A 22536-nucleotide genomic window follows, 5' to 3' on the forward strand; every position below is an offset into this window, starting at 1 on the left:
CGGCAAGTGTGAGATACTGTTAACCTGGCAGTGGCCCATTCACGACAAGTCGACAGGGCTGAGTAAATGCTAGCATTAGATGACTTTTTTTAAATAAAAAAAGTACTTGTGAGCATCATTATCGACAAAACAGCAATTTCGTTAAGCACAATTCAGACTGGTTGTGGCCGGGCTAATTAATTGGGAAGTAAAGTGACAATATGTGTGTTTAACGGTCGGTGAGTCGCATCACATCCCGGTTGCTTGGCTGCTTCTGTCAACAAGAGCCCCCTCTGCCATAGCGCCAGTCTGCTGCTGCTGCTGCTGCTGCTACAGATAACGCTGGTGGTCCTTAGTTGACACTGTGGCTGGAATAAAACGACAATAACACAATATTTTCCTTGTATTGTTCACTTACCTAGAGTGGCAGGGCACCTCAATCCACCGCTGTATGGAGAGAGACAGCAGGCTGGCTACGAGGGAGAAAACTGACGCCGACACGGTACAAAGTATCACAGCTAAGTTAGCGGGCTAGGTACGTTAGCTTAGCGAGCTAACGATGAGGGGGGGGGGAGTGTGGTCCTCTCTCTCCCTCACCCTCTCTCTTTCTCTCTGTCGCCGAGACAAACCAGTTACCTCAAAACCAAGCCGGGTATGAGGTGTTGAGCGTTGAACGCCTCTACAAGCGCACCGTCCGGTGTCAAAGGGCGATATTAGAGGAGACATCCATTTGAGAAAAGAGCGTGGATATGAGTGTCGGTGCAGCCGGCAGCAGTAACGCTATGCGGTGTGATCGGGCTCTGCGGGCGGACGTGCCGCTTCTGCCTGGGTCGGTCTCTCTCTCTCTCTCTCTCTCTCTCTCTCTGTGTGTGAGAGAGAGGAGCTAGAGCTGCTGATGTGCGGAGCAAACAGAGGCAGCATCACTGCTCATCCCTCCCTTCACTTCCTCAACCCGGAAGAAATACTATAACTGATCCATCCTCTGTTAAATATTCCCCCCCCCCCCAAAATATTATAACTTCATCCAAATGTGTCTAGAGCCATGCATCAGTGTGTTATGGGCTAGGTCGACATGGCCAGAAATGGAAACATTATGGTTAAAAGATAATCTTGGAGCCACAGTAACAAACATGAATTTATGCTTTCTATAATTCATAAAAAATAAACTTGGCATAGGAGCAACAAGGATGAGAAGGATTTAACAAAAATCATACCAGTGATGAAGTCAAAACAAAAAGAAAAAAAATAAAGCCGTCCATCTTTCTACATGAGTCAGACAGTATTTGTATTATAATTAGACCTATGAATCACATATGACAAATCACTAGTGGATAAACCTTGCAGTTAATCCCGTTTGAAGCAGAGAAAGAACCTCATAAACTGCAACCGCAGGAAGCTGCTGCAACACATTTGGAAAAAGACAGGAATTCCAACTGGCACATTCAGGCAAAGCCTACTAAAGTTGATTGTCCTGCATGTGGACAATGAAAGGAAATCTTGACAGAATACATAGCCTACAAAATAAAAATATATGTAGCTTTGTTAAAGAGTAAACTGAACCACATGGGTAGCCTGTAAGATACATAACCGAGTGAGTCATACCTTCATGAAAAATGAAAAATCTATGTTGGTTTTTTTTACAAGTCAGACAGTATTTATAAAGTCTTCTATAACATCGCATGGCTCAAAACTCACAGTTGATCCTGTTTAAAGCAAATAAAAACTCTAGCATGTTGTGCCTCCAGGCAGCTGCTGGTTTTCATGCACAAAAAAGGGTTTTCGCTTTCACATTCCAAAGTGATAACTTTGTTATGTAACAGGAAAAAGAAAATATAAATATATTGAGGCTCAACACCTTCAAGACATGCCTTCTAACCTTGTGGTGGCCTTCATCAAGCAGGAGCACACCAAAGTGTGGAGTAACAAACACTTCTTCTTGATGTGCCGAGGTATGTATTTGATATTTGTTTTTGAACCAGATAACAGAGAACTAAATAAAGGCTTTTTTCAGTACTTAAGGGTATTGCAACTCCTCCCTTTTCCCTGAAAAAAAAAACACACTCAAAGCAAACACTTGAAACAAACAAAGCAACCCACCTGAAGCTCTCCTATCTTCTTTCCTTTTTTTTTTTTTTTTTTAGAATTTTTTGGAATATTTCGCTGCCTGCATAAACACAGGATATGAAACGTGGCTCCTGTGCCCTACTGTGCACCCGTGCCATATTTTTTTCTCTTCTTTCTAAACCATCCATGTATCTCCTGAACTAATCAGTGTGTATTCATCAAATCTGATTTCCTGTTACTAAATTCTTATCACGTCGTCAGATTAGAATCTTGATAGTGCAGGAATGTTTCAGATCTGAGTTAATTGGGAAACCTCAACACTGATTGGAAAAAAAAAAATCCTGTTATCTGTCCAACAGCAAGATGCAAGCGTGGTCCTAGTTTCCAACCTTTTTATGTCAGATCTGTGAAATATATCTCTGTGTTGAAATATGTACACATAAACTACAAAGTGGAATTGGTGGGAAGCTCTCACAGGTCAGTACGACAGAGGGCCATAACTTCAGCCTGTTTTTATGAGTCACTACTTAAAAACGTGCCATCAATCCAATAAGAACTCAGAAGCAGCTAAGGGCTTGTCATATACTGAGAATAAAAAATGGACTGAAGATGAAGAAAAAGTAAGGGAAAAAAAGAGCAGAGAAGAAAATTGGTTCCTCTTTTCCACCACAAGGAAAGTGACTGTTAATAGCAAATAGGATACTTTCAGTTACAAGCAGCTATAAATAAGATGTCAACAGTATTGCTCACTATTACTGGTTCCATCAAGGGAGTGTTTAAACGTCTTGACTGCAGGCATAACCTTTTTTATGTCATAATTTATTACCAGAAAAGGAGAAAGACATGAGAGAGCTCAGATTGTTGCAGGTGCCAAGCAGGGCTACCAGTCTGACTCAGTGAGTTCATTTTCTTCAGTTGATACCAATTTATTGACCTCTAATTCACACGGAAGGTAAATCTCGCTTCTGATTGGCGATACATTCCCAGGTGTAATTCAGAGAAAGATTCACCTTGGCCATTATAGCGTATGATGTGCGAGATATGGTGACAGTCCACTTTCTCAGAGTCACACATGCAAATTGGTTTGTGTGAGCATCACTGCCAAACTCTTGTTGAACATAATGAAGTCGGCGGGGAGCCATGTCTGATTTTTATGACTCATCGTTCTACCTGCGCAGACAGAGAAGACACTGCCTCGACTTGATGAGATGTAAATAGCAATACAGCTGCACTTCTAGGTCAGGTCGTGCAGAATGTATTAAGGAAGCGAGATTCAGCACAGTGAATGATTAAATATGTGATACACACAGCCTATTTGCATTCTCCCCTGACAAGCTTGCTGTCTTGTATTAGTCATTATAAATCTGGAGAAGGCATTTCACAACCTTGGGGCTTTTGTTGTCTATAATTATATCTTTCATTTGGAAGGGAAAACCTTCTGTCCACTGCTTTTTGGATGTGCAATATCCACTTTAAAGCTGCAAAGGCTATAATTTGATAAAGCAGTTCAGTTAAATATTGTCCATATCCTTTGTACAGCATATGCACAGGTTAAAGAAGCAAAATTCTTGTTTTAAACATAAACCAGGAAGGAGAAATGAAGAAAAGACCCTTGAACGAGTCACTAAACACCTCATTATTTTATTGGAAACATACATATTCATTCAACTGTGAGGAAAGGCTGAACTGAAAAACACCAGTCTTATTAATAACCATGTAAAATGTGACAATATACAGTTTGCACACGCTTTGAATATTGCTAATATTTTAGTTTATGAGGCTTTGTACAACTGAAATATTGAGAGCACATTCACTTATGCCTCCTCCCCCCATGCATGCATGTACGCACGTGTGAGCTACACATACACATTACAAACATTGACACATATCCAGCACCAGTCAATGCCCCGCTGACACAGATCAATAAGTTGTGCTCCAGGCTGCGGCTTACATGTTTGGCTCACATACTACCCAGAGTCACTGGTGCGGAAAACTCCACCAACCAGCTTACATAATCTGCTTTTAAATTACACCCCTAGCAGCGTCTGTGCATGTGTGTGTCAAATTGAAAATCAACTTCATGGTGAAAATGCTTTTCGCTATGGCTTTCTGTAGCGACAGGACAGTTTCACGGGCGTTGCAGACGGTTGGGAACCACACAAAACAGCTTTCCTAGTTTGACAGAAAAGATCTGTGTGGCACCCGAGTGTGTTTAGACTGTAGATTTCGATATTACTGGTTCCAGCATGCTGTTCCAGCCTGCTGTCTGCCTGACACAGAAAGTGATGTGTTCATCAGGAAAGGGCTGTGTAGGTCCAATGCCCCACAGTCACAGCTTATAGTTTAACTTCACCCATAAAACATTCATATCTGTTTGCAATTGAGCTCGATCTGAGGCTCTAGATATACTTTATTCATGTGGCTGGCAGCAGCAGTGTGCCAGTGCTGAAAAATGAATGAGACGTTTGAAGAGACCTTCCTCTGAATCAGCATTTCCCCCGCGAGTGCGGTCCTCTAGTCACCGTTAAGACAGGACAAGGACAGCAAAGTAGAAGTTCTCTCTTCCACACATACACACACAAATACACCTCAACACAATTCACACCAGCATCCCTCAGTTCATCAAGGGCTCCGTAGTAGCTCAGAGGGCACTGGATGTGGTAGATCTTTGTTGTGTGGATGCTGACAGGTCCTTCCCTGGTGGACCAGTGCAGTCTGATGGTTATGCTAGAGGCACTTTCCCCTCAAAGCTGTTTGTATGTAACACTGTGATTGAACAACAAGAGAATAATCATGTACCTCTCAAGGCATGGCATCCTACTCTAATAAACCAGCAGGTTGCTGGAGGCCACCTGAGCCTACAGAGTGACGGGTAAGCTTGTTTAATTTTACCTGAACATCCAGTCATGTAAACACTAAGGGGAAATACTTTGTAGATTGCTGTAAGAGAAAGTTTGTCTCACTCCCACTCTTTCAGAGGTCAGATCAAAGCTATAAAAGCTGTTGAAAAAGATATACATAATTCAGAACTATTGGGACATGCTTACACATAGGCCAAGTAGTGTTTTACCACAGTGGTTCCCAAAGCGAGGGCCAGGACTCCTGCAAGGGGTTGCAAGATAAATGTGAGGGGTTGTGAAATTAATAATGAGACAGAAGAGAAGAAAATAATGTTATGCTACTCAAATTACATGATTTTTTCTCATATTTTTCTTTTTTGTTTTCCTTTTTCTTGTGAAATACTGGATAGTTGTTACTCTTTAGATCTCTCTGGACAAAATAATCTACAAGATTTAGAGGAGAAAATCCCTCTTTGGTTAAACTGCTCACAACACATGCACATTCAACATGTGACAAGAGGTCACAAGCAGACCCTGCTTCATTGAAAGGGTCACCGGTCAAAAAGCTTGCAGACCACCAAAACAGCACACACGACTGGTAGTGAGAGTAAATAGCAACACAGGACAAGTTACAAACCATTCACGACATTTTTACTCTACTCTAAACGGAGCCAGCACGCATGAATTATTTACAATATCACCTGTACCGAGTCGTAATGCAAGTAATCTGAATGGACTGCACAGTTTCTTATAGTAATACGTGAACAGTTTGAACCTTCATAATGTGTTTGTCAATCTGACTGAGATAAGTTGGCAGTAAAGAAACAAACAGGAAGTGGGATGCATCACTGGATCAATCAAAATAATAGTAGAGAAGAGTAGATCATTGTACTTTTGTGTAATGTTTGTTTTAGAGCTATTTGCAGTTTTATTTGTTTTTATGTTGAATTCATATTATTTTTCTCTTGTGACTTCAACAGCAAGGAGAACATATTGGTGGATAGACCACCGTAATCCAGATTACATGTTTTTATTTATTTTTGGAAGTAGAGTTAAACCTTCTGAACTAAAGTCTTTTGTAAATAAAGTTTATCATACAAGCAGCACTACAGGGTCTTTCAGGGGGGAAAAGTATATTTCTGAGAGTGTACTTGACTTTCATGTGTATGATTGTGGTTAATTATAAGTGTTTTTTAAAATATAAGAGGATGATATACATCAGATATCAGACAGTAAAATGCACTCAGAGCACCACATACGGAGAGCCATTATAAGAGAGTTAACAGGTTTATCGTTTGGGTTTGTTGAGTAGAAAAAGGAGTGACTATCTGTACAGTAAATCGTTTTCCATTATCCGATCCTCACACTTCAATCAATCAGTCTGTTTTCTCAGATTGCCTCCAGCTATATCTGTGCAGGACCTCCAATAAAACACATGGTGGCAGCAACAGTCCACTGACAGGAGTGTGTCCATACTGCTGCTGATTTAATATCAACATTAGTATTATTTGTTTAGTCATACTAACTGTTATTATTTTATTTTTTCCTTTTTGCACCATAATAGTTTTTTTTCCTTATTGCGATAGATGTTATGAAAAAGAGGCGTTAATTAAAAAAAAACAGCTGACCAATCAAACTAAATGACGCAGTACCACAAACCAGGTTACGTTGAACTCAGGCATGTACGTGTGTATGATTGTGTGTGTGTGTGTGTGTGTATGTGTGTTCGCGCGTGCGTGTGCGCCTCTGTGTGTGTATGTACACGCACGCGCATTCTACGGTCATTATGACGCATCAAGGCGCTCGAACGCAACAGTTGGTAGAAGTTTGGAATACTGGGTCTCCATTTCAGTTCTCATTTTATTCCCTGATCACTCAGTGAATATAACTCAGTACAAGTGAAGAAAAACGACGCTATTTTCCTCACACAGTGAAGATAACTTATTGTTTCTATCACAGATCTGCAGAAAACACACCGAGTAAGTAGAGAAACCGTTTCTAACGTGTATGTCTGATGTATGTAAATGGGACTTGATGAAATATTAGAAGTACATTTGAAAAAAATGCAATGCAGTCATGGCCATGAACTCCTGTTTGTACATTTCCTGCAAAACAGTAAAGTTTCCAATAATAATTGCAACAATTCATAATAATATTTTCATAACAACCATACGAATTTGCAATATAATGGAAAAACATAATGGTAATGTATTTTAACCTGAGAGTGCACGGGGGTTTCTTTTTTTTAGAGTGTAATGTGAGTGTGAGTGTCAGTTTTTTTCAGTTTTTTTTAGGTAACACCATCAGTAGCTGAAACACTGCATACTATTGACATACAGTACACTGACTGACTGCAGAGTTGCCTCTACTAGTAGTCATAATATAAGTGAACATGTAAAAGTGTATGACATGCCTTTGTGTCAGAGAGTCACTGACCCCCCCTCTATCTCTCTCCTTTGGCTGACAGTCATGCCACGAAGAAGCTCTCGATTGATATCCATGGGACATTACAACAGCGAGGGAGAACGGACAATTTCCTATAAGGAGACCCTCTACAGGTAAGCTGGAGTGTTTGTATGTGTCAGCTGCAGTCATTCGGCATGTATACACATGGTTTGTATCTGTTTTATGCAGTTGTCTTTAACTCTTTACTCTTTTTCATTACATCCAGGGTTTTCCCGCGGCGGAGGTTTCGACGTGGGATTCGTCTGGTTGGGAGAAAGACCATCATCTTCGGCGACGGCATCAGCAAGAACATCAGCAACAGCAACATCATCAGCGAGAGCAACTGCAGCAGCAGGGTCTGCATCATTGGCTATTTCTTCTTGATGCTATTCCTGTGTTTTGGTAAGTGACTCCTGATCTCCTCTTCCACTATCACCTCTAGTATACCAACTTTGTTAAAGCATCTTGGCCTGTCAGGACTGTCAGTTTTGTAGCATACTGTACCTGTCTTATGAATAAAACACCCCTGACCTGTTTTATGTCCCATACTTTGTTTCCTTCCATCTGTCAGGATTTGCATGCTTGATTCCTACTCTGGGCCGCACCTTTCTGGATTCAGGGCGGTCAGAATCACCTTACTCACCTCTCATCGTGGACACGGTATGACCAATGAGAAGCAACTTGACTTTTTAAAATTTTTTTTTATCTTTCTTTGGTCTTCCTGCGCACCCAAGTCCAAAGATGTTCTTACTAACATGCTAAATACAGATCCATCTCCTGTTCATGTGCATGCAGTAATGTTATGTTAAATGAATTTCTTCTCACTCACAGGATTCATATGTAGATTATGAAGAGATATCAAGGCACCTAACAGAGCTAGAGAACAGGCTGCTGAAGTTACAGAGGAAGATGAACTTCTTAACCCTATCAGCAGATGCTTGGCCCAACTTCGCCCTGGAGTCACAAGGTGAGTCATCGAAATTTTTCAGATTTTAATTCACGCCTGCTGACTTTGTTGTTGACTTGTGTTTTTTTGGTGTGTGTGTTCAGGAGCCAGTGTTGTATATCATCTGTCTTCAAAAACATACTCGATAGAGAAACCACATCTGACATTTTTTGGGATACCTATCTGGCGTCCACCTGTAAGCCCAAGGACTGTCATCCAGGTAGAAACTACACACACACACACACACACACACACACACACACACACACACACACGCACTTGAAATGTATTAATTATACAGCTAAACATCTAAACTCTTTTTTGTTCCTCACTCTTTCTCTCCTCAGGGACACTCGCATCTGGTTCCAGGTAGATGCTGGGCCTTTGCAGGTGGGCGGGGACATTTATTCATCGCCCTATCCCACCCAGTGACCATCAGCCATGTGTCACTGGGTCACATTAGCAAGAGCATGTCCCCAACTGGCTCCATTTTCAGTGCCCCAAAGGAGTTTTCTGTCCATGTAAGTCACAAATTTAACACTGTAACATCTCATAATCTTATCAGATTAATAACAAGATGTTCAACAGTATATCTCACTCTTTCTCTCTTTCAGGGAATGGAGACCTTAGATGACGAAGGAACGCACCTAGGAACCTTTCTTTATGATGAGGATGGGGACCAACTACAGACCTTCAAACTGCTGGTAAGTATTACACAAGCATTTTTTATTCACTCACAAGCTAATACATGCAAAACCTAAAGAGTTACAGTTTCTGTCCCTATTGTATTCATTACATCTCTGATTTTTTTGCTGTTACTCTCTTTTGAGCACCTAACTAACTCTCTCTGCTCATTTCCCTCACTTATCTCTCATCAGGATCATAATGGTGTCTACAAGTTCGTGAGGCTGGAAGTCCAGAGCAACTGGGGCCATCCGGAATACTCCTGTCTGTACAGCTTTAGGGTCCATGGGATGGTGGCAGACTGAAGACGGAAACGGGGGGGGGGGGGTTGTGGGGTGGGGTGGAGGGGGGGGAGGGGGAAGGGGGTTGGGGTGGGTTGGGGGGAGGGTTTGGGGGGTGGAGGGTGGAGTGGCGGGGTTGGTGGGTGGGGTGGGGGGGGAGGGGGAAGGGGGTTGGGGAGGGTTGGGGGGGGTTGGGGGGGAGGGGGAAGGGGGTTGGGGTGGGTTGGGCGGGGTTGGGGGGTGGGGGGTGGAGTGGGGGGTTGGTGGGTGGGGTGGGGGGGGGAGGGGGAAGGGGATTGGGGTGGGTTGGGGGGGTTGGGGGGTGGGGGGTGGAGTGGGGGGGTTGGTGGGTGGGGGGGTGGGGGGATGGTGGAGGGGTAAGTATATGGGGAGAGGTAAGTATCTGTGAAGGTTAATCAGACTCCAAAGATAGGATAGGGAAATTGGTCATGTGCTGTTCTTTATTTATTTATTTTTTGGTCGCTCAAAATTCTGTAACACAAATTTTAGTCTGATTCACCTTCACTCTTCGGGCAGCACGGTGGCGCAGTGGTTAGTGCTGTGGCCGCACACCGGGAAGGACTGGTGTTCACCTCTCCAGCTCCGGTTCTCTCCGTGTGTAGAGTTTGCATGTTCTCTCTGTGTCTGCGTGGGTTTACTCCGGGTACTCCGGTTTCCTCCCACACTCCAAAGACCTGCAGGTTAGGTTAACTGGCCACTCTAAATTGCCCATAGGGTAGTAAATGTAATTATGTAACTATAGAGCTTCTGTACTATTTTTATTTGTCTATGCTTGTGTTATTATTTATATAAATAAATAAATATATTTTTAAATAAATAAATATATTAATAAATAAATAAATATATTTTTATATAGATAAATATATTAATAAATAAATAAATATATTTATAAATAAATAAATTAATAAACAAGCAAATAAATAAATAAATAAGTGCAATTAACAGTTTCAATTATTATTTATTATTGAATTGATTGTTCATATTTCAAGGTAACCAGTCCAGTGGTGGGTACATTATCTTTCTTCTATCTTACAAAAGAGACCATTGTTGATCATTCAACAACAAATAAATCATAAATTCATACACAAGTTAGACTTACTGTAAATCATGCATACACTTTGAATTCAGAGCTTGCGTTTTTCATAGAAAATTCCCTGGTCACTCATGTCTTTCAACCTTCAATTCAGCAATAATAAGTCCAGTGTTCTACATATCAAACTACAAGATACACTGTGACTTCATTCACAAATATGGTGGGATTTTATCACGGTTTTGGATATAGTTTCTTTTACTTTGATGAAGAAAACCACATGGTCCAATATTTTTCATACATATCAGAAAGAAACAGATATATCAACGTTTTTGGAAAAAACATTTCATTCAAGAGAAGAGGCTGAACTATTTGAAATACCAAACTGCAAAAACCTTGGACAGTTGCAGCTGCTTGATAATGAGGCCACTTGATTTCCCAAAATGATGCTATTTATTATGGTTGTTGATGTATGTTTTTTGATGTTATTTTGAGCTTTTTGTACAAAGCAAATTCCACTAGAGGCAATAAAGGTTTCATTCATTCATTCATTCAATGCTGAAAATGAGGCTGACACTGCAGAAAATTACTGTAGGATCTTCTCCATTCCTCTCTGCTCTGTTGATGAAACAAGAATAGTTAAATCATTTTCATTTTCTGTGGTTTCAAGGTAGTTCTGGTTCCAATTTTAGACAATAGGTTTGTTTTTTGTTGTTTTTAGAAAATGTTCCTTATGAGATTTTGCCTTTTATAGTTTAGTTTTTCTATTTGACATGTTTAAATGCCTTATTTCTGCAGCTGACTACTTTTTAATCCCAGCAATATTTTATCTCTTATAGTCTCATAACATGGTACTGTGATATGTATGTATGGTTTGATAATATGTACAGATAGCCTATAAATAACACAAACAAAATAAATAAACTCATATATATATATATTGAGGGGTGGTATAATAATAATAATAACAATAATAATAATAACAATAATAATAATAATAATAATAAGAAGAAGAAGAAGAAGAAGAAGAAGAAGAAGAAGAAGAAGAGGAAGAAGAAGAAGAAGAAGAAGAAGAATATTAAATATTTTCGGCGAGTTCTTACTGTCACCGGAAGTGAAACAATTGTACATCCGGGTGAAGCTATGTTTACAGTCCGGGCGGAAACATCCATAGATGGAGGACAGCTAACGTCAACTGTCCAGTGAGAAAGCTGCATTTACATCGTATCCTGCAACCACTTTGCTGCGAAATCACCACCGATGGCGTCTCAGATCCCCATAACCGTGAAGAGCCAGGCGGCAGCCGGCAGCTCTGCGGCTCTAAGAGGGAAGAAACGTCCCGGGAGTCCGGCGGTGGCTGCCGCTCAGCAGACCGGCGGCAGCAACAAGAAGAAGAAAGGACAGCCGGCAGCGACACCGGCCACACAGACCCAGGTACGTATATATATACAGGCGGAGGACAAATGAAAGTAAAAAACAAAACAAAGTTTCTTAGTAACGTGTTGGACCGTCACGTGCCGCCAGAATAGCTTCAATACGCATTGACATTGATTCTACAAGTCTCTGAACTCTACTGGAGGGACGAACACCATTCTTCCTGAAGATATTCCCTCGTTTGATGTTTTGATGATGGTGGTGGAGAGCGCTGTCTAACACGTCAGTCCAAAATGTCCCATAGGTGTTCAATTGGGTTGAGATCTGGTGACTGTGAAGGTCATAGCATATGATTCACATCATTTTCATACTCATCAAACCATTCAGTGACCCCTCGTGCCCTATGGATGGGGGCATTGTCATCCTGGAAGAGACCACTCCCATCAGGATAAAAATATTTCACCATAGGATAAAGGTGATGACTCAACAACGTTATATTGACTTTCAGCGAACCTTCCCTTTAAGGGGACAAGTGGACCCAAACCATGCCAGCAAAATGCCCCTCACAGCATAACAGAGCCACCAGATCCCCTCACTGTAGGAGTCAAGCATTCAGACCTGTACTGTTTTGTTCATCTGATCATATCACTTTTTTTCCACATGTCTGTAGACCAGTGCCTATGGTTTTTTCACCACTGAACTCTCAAATGTACATTCATCTTTGTAATGAGGGGTTTATGCACTGCCACCTGTTGAATAAAATCACTCAAGTCCTTGTTCAAAGTTTGCTGTAGTGATGGTGGTTTATTAGTATTCTGGAAGCTTACTGATACAGAGTGGGTCTGAGACAGTAGACTGACATATTTGAAAATGTCAGAAAATAATGAAAAATACCCACTACAATTTCACAGAGCCCAAATTCCTTTTTTTATCCAGCCATCAATCAAAAACCCAATGATATTCAGTTTACTGTCAAATATGTCAAGGAAAAGAGGCACATTGTCACATTTGAGAAACTGAAACCAGAGAAAGTTTTATTGCATCATTCTGTCATTCTTGAAAGCCTGTACTGCCCCTCTGATGGATTCACATCAGTTTGCCTACCAGACCAACAGATCTGCTGAGGATGCTGTCAGCCTTGCTGTTCACCACGTACAGTGTACTGCAACACCTGCAACTGCATTCTCTTCATTATTTTCAGCTTTACCTTCACTACCATGAATCTCAGCCTTTAACCTGCAGCACTGCTGCCCCCCTGGGCTGTCTTATCACACTGGTTCTTGTCCTTATACACAAAGAGTTTCACATCCCACCACAGTTCAGTAACCATCCTTCAGTATGATACAACCATTGAAGGCCTCTGCTCATATCCAAAAACAATGACAGTTAAAGGAAGCAGGCAGCTCAAGGAGCCTCTTGGTGCCACACCAACAACCTCACCTGAATCTCCTATACATTAGGTGAACCTATAACCATCATCCACTCGTTGAAGTTTCTTGGCACACATATAGGCAATGCACTTAAACTGAATATTAACTCAGACCACATCAACAAAAAAAAGTGAAGAGGACAGGCAACTCAAGAAATGGTGTTAACAGTTGGTACAGTTTGGTACGGCATGGTATGGTAAAATTCACTAACTCTGGGTGTGTGGACATTAAATTAAAGAGAAGTGAAGTAACTGTTTCAAATATAATTCAACATCTAAATTTGATGAAGAGCTATGTAGACCAGTGGTTCCCAAAGTGGGTGCAGTGAGGACGAGCCATGGGTATCGGGGGATTAATGCATTTTTAATAACGTTGCACCACATTAAAAACATGGGCGACATTTACATGAACTACACTTTATGTTACGTTTTGGAACATATCAAAACAGAATAAGTAAGCAATAAATATGAAAATCACTATATTAAAAACTGTTTAAAATGCATCTAGTCGTATCTGAAATGACAGCTCACTCATGCGGGTTGTCATAGTAACACAACATGTTTTCCAACTTCTGAGTTTTGCTGGAGCTCAGCAGTCAGAAAAAAGTGAACATCAGAGCAGTGATGAAAAGATTTGACACAAAAAACAGCTCAAAGACATTTTCAAACATCTCAACACAGCTGATTGAATCTGAGCGGATTGGACGACTGATATCCATCATTGTTTGTGTTCATTCACTGTGGTGTTGTTACATGTTCTCACATTCATGTTTGTGTTATCCGACTTCCTCATCTCTGGTAAACATAAAAACAAGACATGACACGTCCCATCAGAATCAGACCAACCCGATCTTGTTCTTTTTCTCCACTTCAACAGCCGCTCACGTCCCATTAACATGCCCCAAACCTTTTTTGGGGTTTTGCTTGTTTTTCCTTGTAAGCTACTTCTTAAATATGAGCTAATGTTAATTGAAGAATTGATAGAAATACATTTCACATATTAATGTATTTAATTGTATCCATTGATATAATATAGCCTCATAATAATCTATGGCCTAATATGAAATTGTTGAAACCAATAAGTCTGTCTAAATATAGGCTATGCAAGTTATATTGGCAGTTGGGAGGTGGGGTGCCGTTGTCTAAAAAAGTTTGGGAACCACTGATGTAGACAGAGTCCAAATCTTTAGTTTCAGGTTACACTGTGCGTAGCCATAATAGACTTTCTTTACTTTTAAAACACATATAACTTAGCTTAAATGTGATAATCGGTGTTGTCTTTCATGCATCATCAGATAACAGCAGTAGACAATGTGGCTGAGGTGAAGACAGCAGGATCAATAGACAGTGCTCCGACCACCAACACCACCACCACCACCACCACAGAGTCCACTGCAAAGCCTCCACCGTTCAAAGACCCTGCGTTTATGGTGAGTGTCTGTGTTCAACTGGCTTAAAGTTTATACGCCTCTGTTTGCTTCTGCCTCAATTTCTGCCTCTTGCTATCTTGGCAGCATTCTGGGATTGGTGGAGCAGCTGCAGGTAAAAAGAACAGGACCTGGAAGAATCTCAAACAGATTCTGGCTTTGGAACGGACTTTACCCTGGAAGCTCAATGACCCCAACTGTGAGTTTGTGTCTCTTATTTTTACCTCGTCAATGTTGAACATTTGTTAGCTCTAAACAATTAGCCCCCATTTCTGCATTTAAGATTATTGTAAAAATAATGCTAGAGACACAAATTATGTTATTGTCTTCAAACACAGAAACATGATATGAATAATGTTTAAGGTGTGCATCAAACCTTACATTAACATTTTTGTAGATGCTTTTTCCATTTGAAAGCAAAATACATATAACTATGAAAGTGATTTAATTCTACTGATGTCCAACTTAAAACTGAACCTTATTAATACCAGGTTGCATCAAGAAACTAATGCAATTAAATGCAATTTTGATAATTACAAACATTTTTAGGTTAAGGTGATGCAATGTTTTAGGTAAATGGAAGCTTTGAAAGTCTTTCTCTGTGCTGTTCATTATAATACATTGCATGTAGTGATACGTTGGTGTCATTTATGGAAGGAATGATCATAATAAAGTCTCTAATTTAATCTAATCTGATCAGTAGTTTACTGAATAACCTTTCTGTGTTCACAGACTACAGTATTGATGCTCCTCCCTCCTTGAAGCCAGCGAAAAAGTACTCTGACATCTCTGGGCTCCCTGTGAGTAATCACTTTGCCAAAAATGCCATTCAACGATGAGCAGCATTACTTTGGCCAAGTCTTAGTAGAAGTAGAAAGCACACACTGAATAATCTCTTTCATTCTTCCTCAGGCAAACTACACCGACCCTCAGACGAAACTACGCTTTGCATCCTCTGAGGAGTTCTCCTACATCCGCCTCCTCCCCACTGACGTTGTTACGGGCTACCTGGCCCTTCGAAAGGCAACTTGCATTGTACCCTGACAGCTCAGCAAGGGTTGAAACCTTAAAACGGGTTGAAACCACAACTGAACTCATGGCAGTGATGGAAACTGTCTGAGCAGCCAAGAGACTGTGAGAGTAGAGGCTCAAGTTGTGAATACCACTGAAAGGACGACTGCTGGAGCTCACAGACTGGCCACTGAGAGATATTTGCACTGCTGTTTTTAAGAGGGCGATCTGAGTCCAAATGAGACTGTATGACAAATTAAATGTGACATTTATCTCTTTTCAATTTAGAGAAAAACTTTGTGAATGACATTTACATAATTCCTCAAGGGGACAGAAAGTGTTATCACTGAGTTCATTGAAAAGTCAGGAATGGGATACTCTCTTGCTCATTTGTTAAAATACATTTCTCAGCATTCTAGACTGTATTTTCCTAATCCTACAAACACAAAGACATGTTTTGGAGCTCAGCTAATGATTCACTCTTTTTAATTCCTGGGGGTACATTCAGTTTTTTCTCTAGGATGCCGAATGTTCTACCTTGTGATAGAGTAGCTCTGTTTCCAGTGATTTAAGTGCCTTTTTTGTCCTACACAAAGCACATGAATCAATGGCGATTCCATCAGTTCGGGTAGAGAAAGGTTGCACACAAGCTTTTGGAAGGAATTTGTTCATTTCAGATTGACTGTCGGTTCTATTTTTCAACAACCTGATTAAAGCTAACATCAATTTGGTGTTAAAGTTTGATTTCAATGTGTTTCTTTCTCACCTGACAAGGCTTTGCCATGGCAAAAATAGAAAGAAGGGTCAAATGCTTCGTAGTATAAATATGTTTTCTCAGTTGAAAATGCAACTGGCTACACTTTGTTTCAACCTCAGTTTTGCTTATATGACAACCTGCAATTACACCGTCATATAAAACACTGTTAATAATGAGCGAAACATCAACACCTGCTTTGATAACATAGCTTGTGTCCTGAATCCTCTGTTACCTCAAGTAGCTTACATGCATCTAAGTTATGCAAATGTAGCTTGGACAAGTCTGCCAGTGAGCGGACCTAATTTCACGTGTGTCATATGTAAATGTAGAATTGGTTCCACATGGTTCTAATTCCACGGCTGCATTTGATGTATGACTTGCACTCTGATTGGTAGAGTGAGGATGTCTCATTAATCACACATGGCAGGCATCCAGGATCATTTCCATGGTATATTTTACGCTGTTTTCACAAACTTGATGAATGAGGTCTAATGTATTTCTCATATGGGAGATCTCTGTTATGCAAATACTAAGGATTAAGGCACTGGTACAGTCACTGAGGTTCAGGAGAAAAGTCTCCCAATTGAATTTGAGTCCACTGCTCAAACCACTGAGCTGTGTGTCCTGACCTGTTGAACTGGTGAGCTAGATCACGAAATCTAAATAATACTTCTTTAGCTTCAGCCAGTCATGATGCTTAGTTCACACAGGCTCTGTGAATAAACATTGCCCAGTAGTCTTTACTCCCAAAAAGTATAGCACACAACTTCAGAAGTATATTAATATGCCAGAAGTGTAACTGCAGTGGATGCAATTCATTTTTTAGATTGATAAACAAAAGAATGATAATGTAAAACAAATCTCTGCAAATGAATCACAGAACGAGCAAGCTAATTGCAGTAGTATTCATTACCCCCTAAGTGATTATTTTGTATATTTAACTTTTAACTAAAGCAATTAAAGCCTTTAATTTATAGTATGTGGATAGATTTGTATCAGCTTTAAATATTTGGACACTGTAATTCTTCCTTATTTGTATTTGCAAAATAATTGACAATTGACAAATCTTGCCACCATCTCTGGATTGGACTGACATATGGATTCTGATTTGGCAACTCCAACTATTAAAAATGTTGTTTTAAAGCTCTTCCTGTAGCTTTGGCTTTATGTTTTGGGTTGTTGTCTTGTGTGTTTGGGAAATAAATGAATCCTTACTATGCACAAACCAGCAACTGGTTTCAGGTCCAGTGTTTTGTAGTATTTCTGCGTGTGACCAGTGCTACTTGTGCCCTGAGTATTACTTCTACCAACTCCAACACTTTCAGTGAAGCTGATGAAGGCAGTATAGTATATCTATGAGTGTTAGACCAGCATTTCCATTCCTGCTGTGGCATCAAAACCTCAACATAGTGATTAATGAACAGCGCAGGGGCTTTCTGCTACCCAAGCACACGACCCAATAGAGTGTGTCTGTGTGTGTGCTTTCACATTTTAGGGGCATCTGTGCTGTGTTTCCACCCGAGAAAGTACATAGTAGTAGTTTTAATTTGTCTGTTTAAGTTTTGGGCTTTGTTTAAAATCACAATAAGCTTTAAGGGTTTAAGGAATAAATGTAATCATTAAATCCTCAAAAGTGAAATAAACCTTGTATGGTTTCAACCTTGTATGACTGTATATATATGGTATATATCTACCTAACTGAGTCTACCTACTCCAAAATAAATATATAAATATAGTATGTGACAGTACCCAACAAATCCTGCGACACTTGTCTTTGCAGTCACACTCCATCACCACCTGGGTGCGCCAGAGATCTGCTTATTCTGCCATCCAGTCATGACAGATAAGTGTGGCCATTTCTGAGTCAACTTGCACTGAAGCAGAATAATTTGTATAAATTCAATCACAATTCTGACCACCTTCCAACGAAATACCGACCAATAAAATACCTTCATAAATCAAGAGAATAGGCTAGATAACAATCAATATAACTCACATCATAATTATTATAAATGCTACTGTTAAGTTGGTGAACACACTGTCATAAAATGGCTGCATATTGATAGTCCATATAGTTTCCATAATAAATTATAATAAAAACATGAGGGCATGTAAGCACACTGATTTAAGCAGGCTGATGACAATCATTACTAATTTTAATGTGGGCCCGGAAATGGATGTAAGCAATTTAGGACTACAGCTCAATCATATAATAACCATCATTAAGAAATTGATTGTGGTGTGCATAAAACGCCTCATCTTCCTTTGATGGAGGATTTGGCACCTGCTGTACTGCGCAGGAAGTGTGTTTTCAGAGAGCACACACATACACACCAACTTGTTAGCTGAAATCAACGAGTGGCTCCTCTGTTGATTTTGTTTTTCCGATGTGTACTTTGCTGAACTTCTGCAGGCAAGTTTCTATGACACTTGGGAGACACAGAATATCAACTGAGGCAATCTTAGTGCTCATTTAGGTCCTGCCTGCCTTCAGGTTTTTGTCACTTTCACATTTCAGTGATGATGGAGAAATGGCGTCTGTGCTGTATAATGTCGACAGACAGTAATGGCATCTTTTCTTTTACTTCCCAGTGCATGCAGTTTCCCCTCAGACTGATTTGCACAGGTGTCATTGGATTAACTACATACTGTAGCAATAAGTGCATGTGGTTTTGCTGAATGAGCAGGTCAGATCCATGACTTCACTGTCCAACATAGCTCAGTGTGAAATCACACCCGGGAAGAAGCTGTCACAACCTGTCCTAGGTTTATAAAGACATTAACAGAAACGTCACAACTATACTTAGACCTACATACAACAAGTCTGGGCCACATGACAGGTTGTTGATAGGCTGAGATTGAGCGCATGCTGCATTTCTGAGCTCACATGTCTTACTTCTTAAAATATATGTGAAAAAAAAACTCATGAGAACTACCCTGAAATATCAGGTCAAAGAAACAGACTGCACTAGCAGCTCTGGTAAGCTGATCGATAGACCAACTCCAGTGCATGCTGAGCCAGCAGGGGAACTTTCATATTTATGTTTCTGACCTATTGGAACAGCAGGAGTAGTGTAGGGAACTTCTTTACTCCCTGTTAACAATGACATAACAGTCTGAATCTGTTGGATGATATCTCAGTATGTGAATTATTTTGCTACAGCAGTTGAAGCACAATGTTTATGGTGGATTCTACTGGGATGTCGACTGCTAGTAACACTGATACATCGAATTGTTTATATTTTATGCACTATCTTATTCACTTTAATATATATAGACCTTGAACTTCTTTCAACAGCAGTTTTGCAGTAACTTGACATTTAGCAAAAGACAAAAGCTGACTTAAGCTAACACATGTTAACACTGTGATCAGATTTTAACAATATTTGACAATAATCTGCTCCATGCCTGTTGATAACCAAAGGACCAAGCACATAGACTCTGATCTCTTGGCTCAGATTTGCTCTCAGAGAAAATAAAGAAAATTCTTCAACTGAAGTGTTGTTTGGCCAGTTGTCTGCAGATATTGGTAATGTGCAGGTAGATGTGAAAAAGTGCTCTGCAAATTCTGGTCTCCATAATCCTCACCTGATATAACCTCTGTGTCGGTTGTGATTGAGATACAGTATACTTCTTTCAGGGAAGAAGGGGAGATGGGAGGAAAACAGCCAGCACAGATATACTCTATTTATTTATTTATTTTGATTCAGAGATGCAGCTTATATTCAAAGCACACTAGGATAATATGACATGTATTGGACTACCTGTTGATGCATTATTGTAATTTCTGTTGTGTGTTTGGACTTTAAGACTATGATTGGGGTTTATTGTGGCTTAATGTACTTCAGCTCTTATGATATTCTGTCAACTTTGTATTTTATGTAACTTATGTGGTAGCTTTCAGCATGTTTTTTTCTCATTTCAATGTTTTATGTATCTTATTATGTTTTTGCATATTTTATGTGCAGGTCTATGTGTAGCTTGTGAGAAAATTTCTCCTTAGGGGTAAAAAAGTTAAAGTTAAACTTGAAGTTTACAATCTACTCAAAATGTATAGCATTCAACACATAGACATTTTCACAGTTTTGTGGTCTCACAGGTGTTTTATGATTGTCTAGGCAACTATTAGCTTGAATAAATAGTTTCCTTCTTGCTTTAAAGAAATAGTTTGCCATTTGTAAAATACGCTTACTTCTTGTAGTCTCCGTGGGGTTGCCAGGCAACCAGTGGGGACCTTAGGAAGTTACTGCACCCAGCCCAAGAAATAGTCTGGCACATAACCCTGTCATACCCTTGTCATGATTTACTCCTCGGTTATTGTACGGATTAACCGGCTGCTGGCTCTATAGCTTTATATTACAGAGTGGTATTGATCTCCTGATCTAATTCTGATCTAATAAGAAAACGAATGAGTGTATTTCCCAAAATGTCAAACTATTCCTGCAGAGGTTTTCCCCTCCTTGCACTGTATAGCTGCCCAAGCACTAGTTGTGCTTAGGCTGCTATTACCTCTGAAACTCCTCTCCTGCCTCTTTTCCTGTCCACATTCTACATGTTTGTGTGGCCATCTGTAATCACTGCTTGCAGCTATATTTGTTGTTGTATTTTTACCGTCTTGGGAAGCCTTCGCCCTTCACCACCATCATAATAGTACTGTGGCCCTGCTTGTGTGATTTGTCACTGTCTTGTTGACCACACGAACACTGATTTTTATCCAAAACTGATCATGTCATGGCTGCCCACACAGTCCTGGTTCATTTAGCAAAGACAAAACACTGATCGGTGTCTCAAGGAGTTCCATATTATTTATTTATTTTTCTCTCCCTGTTTGAATTCAGCCATGAGTGAATGTGATGAGTTACCAGTTGTTATTGGGCTGTGGAGGTCAAACAGCAGAGTGTCATCAGATAGCTAATCAGCTCATTCAGATATCATTACACTGGGCTAAATCCCTGTTAATCCCACTGAAGATTCAATCAGTGTTCCCTCACAGGTCAACTTGTTCTTCTTTGTGTGTATGTGTGCTCACATGTGGTCATAAGGGAGAGAGAGAAAGGTAATTCTTCGTGTTGATAGACAATGATTGTCCTTCAGCGGACCACATTCACCATCTCCTCTCTGCTCTTTTCTCCGTCCTTCTCCTTCTCTTCATTTTCCTGTCCTGTCTCCCTCCTATCGCCCCCTCCCTCTCTCCTTCCATGTCTCCTTTTCTCTCTCTCCTCGCCTGGCTCTTCTCCTATCTCTGTTGGCTGGAGGATTAGCACTCTGCTTTGGTCTTTGATTGATAAAACTTCTATCAGTCAATCTTTCTCTGTCTATCTGTCTCTCTCTTCTTGTATGTTTGTATCATCCCATGTCCTCTCAATTTTCCACATGCATCCTCTGTTTCTGCAGAAGTAGAGGTTCTTGTTCAGACCTGTGTAGAGATCACGTGTTGTGTTTTCTGTACAAAATAACAGACAGCAACTACTTTATCTGTCGACTCAGCTAGCCTGTTTGAGGTCCATAAGTTTAATTTCCCCTATGTCTAGCAACAGATGATTACATGCACTGTAAATATGTACAGTTACTCAATGGCTGGCTTTTATAAGCTATTTTATTGATTGGATTAAAAAAGGACAATTTTATCAGCTGCATATTTCAGAAAAGGTCAGAAAAGTAATCTTGCCATCTACTGTAGCAAGGCACCTTTAAACTATCACGTTTATGAATGAAGTTTGGCCTGAAATTGTCTCCCTATAAGACAGAATGGGATGTACAGTACTTTGGCTGGACTAATTGTATGACATATTGGGGAAGCCTGTAACACATTTTTTGATATAATACAAATTCATGGTTTTTACAATAGCACACCGGCATCATAATGACACAGTTACTGCTGCACACAGTGTCTCTCTGATCCAAACTGGTTTCGAAAGACTGCAGCGGGTTGTGGTCTCTTGGCTGAGACCTGCTAATGTGGAGACTGTCTAAAGGTCCTTTTAGGCAAGGCAAATTAAATGTATTTAATGATCCCCTCCGTATATGTGTTAAGACATATAAAAATACTCTGCTGATAATAATTTTTGTCTGATATGGTTTTTCCACAAAAAAATAAACTGCCTTAAAAATCCTTAAAATGGCATCTCTTCCTTCTCCCTCAATGAAAAATCCTGAATCAGTGAATATGCAAATATTTTTGATTTCAAAAGTTTATCTACTGGACACAAGATGTCTCCTTCCTAGTGTCAAACTCTGCACATACATTA

General features: G+C 40.1%; 3 protein-coding genes across 3 annotated transcripts in view; 2 read left to right on the plus strand and 1 right to left on the minus strand.

Annotated features, from left to right (window-relative positions):
• Positions 1 to 837, minus strand: part of galnt1 (UDP-N-acetyl-alpha-D-galactosamine:polypeptide N-acetylgalactosaminyltransferase 1) — a 44661-nt gene extending 43824 nt beyond the window's left edge. The window contains exon 1 of the mRNA XM_042424434.1: positions 398 to 837. The gene's annotated coding sequence lies outside the window, so the exon portion shown is untranslated. The remainder of the gene's footprint in view (positions 1 to 397) is intronic.
• A 5794-nt stretch (positions 838 to 6631) lies between these two features.
• LOC121906055 (SUN domain-containing protein 1-like) lies at positions 6632 to 9272 on the plus strand. Its single transcript, XM_042424726.1, has 9 exons — positions 6632 to 6862; positions 7351 to 7441; positions 7555 to 7730; positions 7900 to 7988; positions 8160 to 8295; positions 8379 to 8494; positions 8622 to 8795; positions 8889 to 8978; positions 9153 to 9272. The coding sequence occupies exons 2-9, from the start codon at positions 7353 to 7355 to the stop codon at positions 9261 to 9263; spliced, it is 981 nt and encodes a 326-aa protein (XP_042280660.1). The 5' UTR covers positions 6632 to 6862; positions 7351 to 7352; the 3' UTR covers positions 9264 to 9272.
• Positions 9273 to 11405: 2133 nt separating this feature from the next.
• Positions 11406 to 16275, plus strand: ino80c (INO80 complex subunit C). The gene is made up of 5 exons (XM_042422679.1): positions 11406 to 11724; positions 14389 to 14523; positions 14608 to 14719; positions 15253 to 15320; positions 15433 to 16275. Exons 1-5 carry the CDS (start codon positions 11551 to 11553, stop codon positions 15562 to 15564), a joined length of 621 nt encoding a protein of 206 aa, XP_042278613.1. The 5' UTR covers positions 11406 to 11550; the 3' UTR covers positions 15565 to 16275.
• The last annotated feature ends 6261 nt before the right edge of the window (positions 16276 to 22536 follow it).

Source organism: Thunnus maccoyii, chromosome 10 (genome assembly GCF_910596095.1).
Source record: "Thunnus maccoyii chromosome 10, fThuMac1.1, whole genome shotgun sequence".
Classification (NCBI taxonomy): Eukaryota; Metazoa; Chordata; class Actinopteri; order Scombriformes; family Scombridae; genus Thunnus; species Thunnus maccoyii.

Bases quoted from the DNA above. Each gene is read 5' to 3' on its own strand.
- ino80c (XM_042422679.1), top strand. From the start codon at position 11,551: ATGGCGTCTCAGATCCCCATAACCGTGAAGAGCCAGGCGGCAGCCGGC. The intron at 14,524-14,607 runs GTGAGTGTCTGT...CTATCTTGGCAG, and splicing joins TCAAAGACCCTGCGTTTATG to CATTCTGGGATTGGTGGAGC. The intron at 14,720-15,252 runs GTGAGTTTGTGT...CTGTGTTCACAG, and splicing joins GAAGCTCAATGACCCCAACT to ACTACAGTATTGATGCTCCT.
- LOC121906055 (XM_042424726.1), top strand. From the start codon at position 7,353: ATGCCACGAAGAAGCTCTCGATTGATATCCATGGGACATTACAACAGC. The intron at 7,442-7,554 runs GTAAGCTGGAGT...CATTACATCCAG, and splicing joins TATAAGGAGACCCTCTACAG to GGTTTTCCCGCGGCGGAGGT. The intron at 8,796-8,888 runs GTAAGTCACAAA...TCTCTCTTTCAG, and splicing joins CAAAGGAGTTTTCTGTCCAT to GGAATGGAGACCTTAGATGA.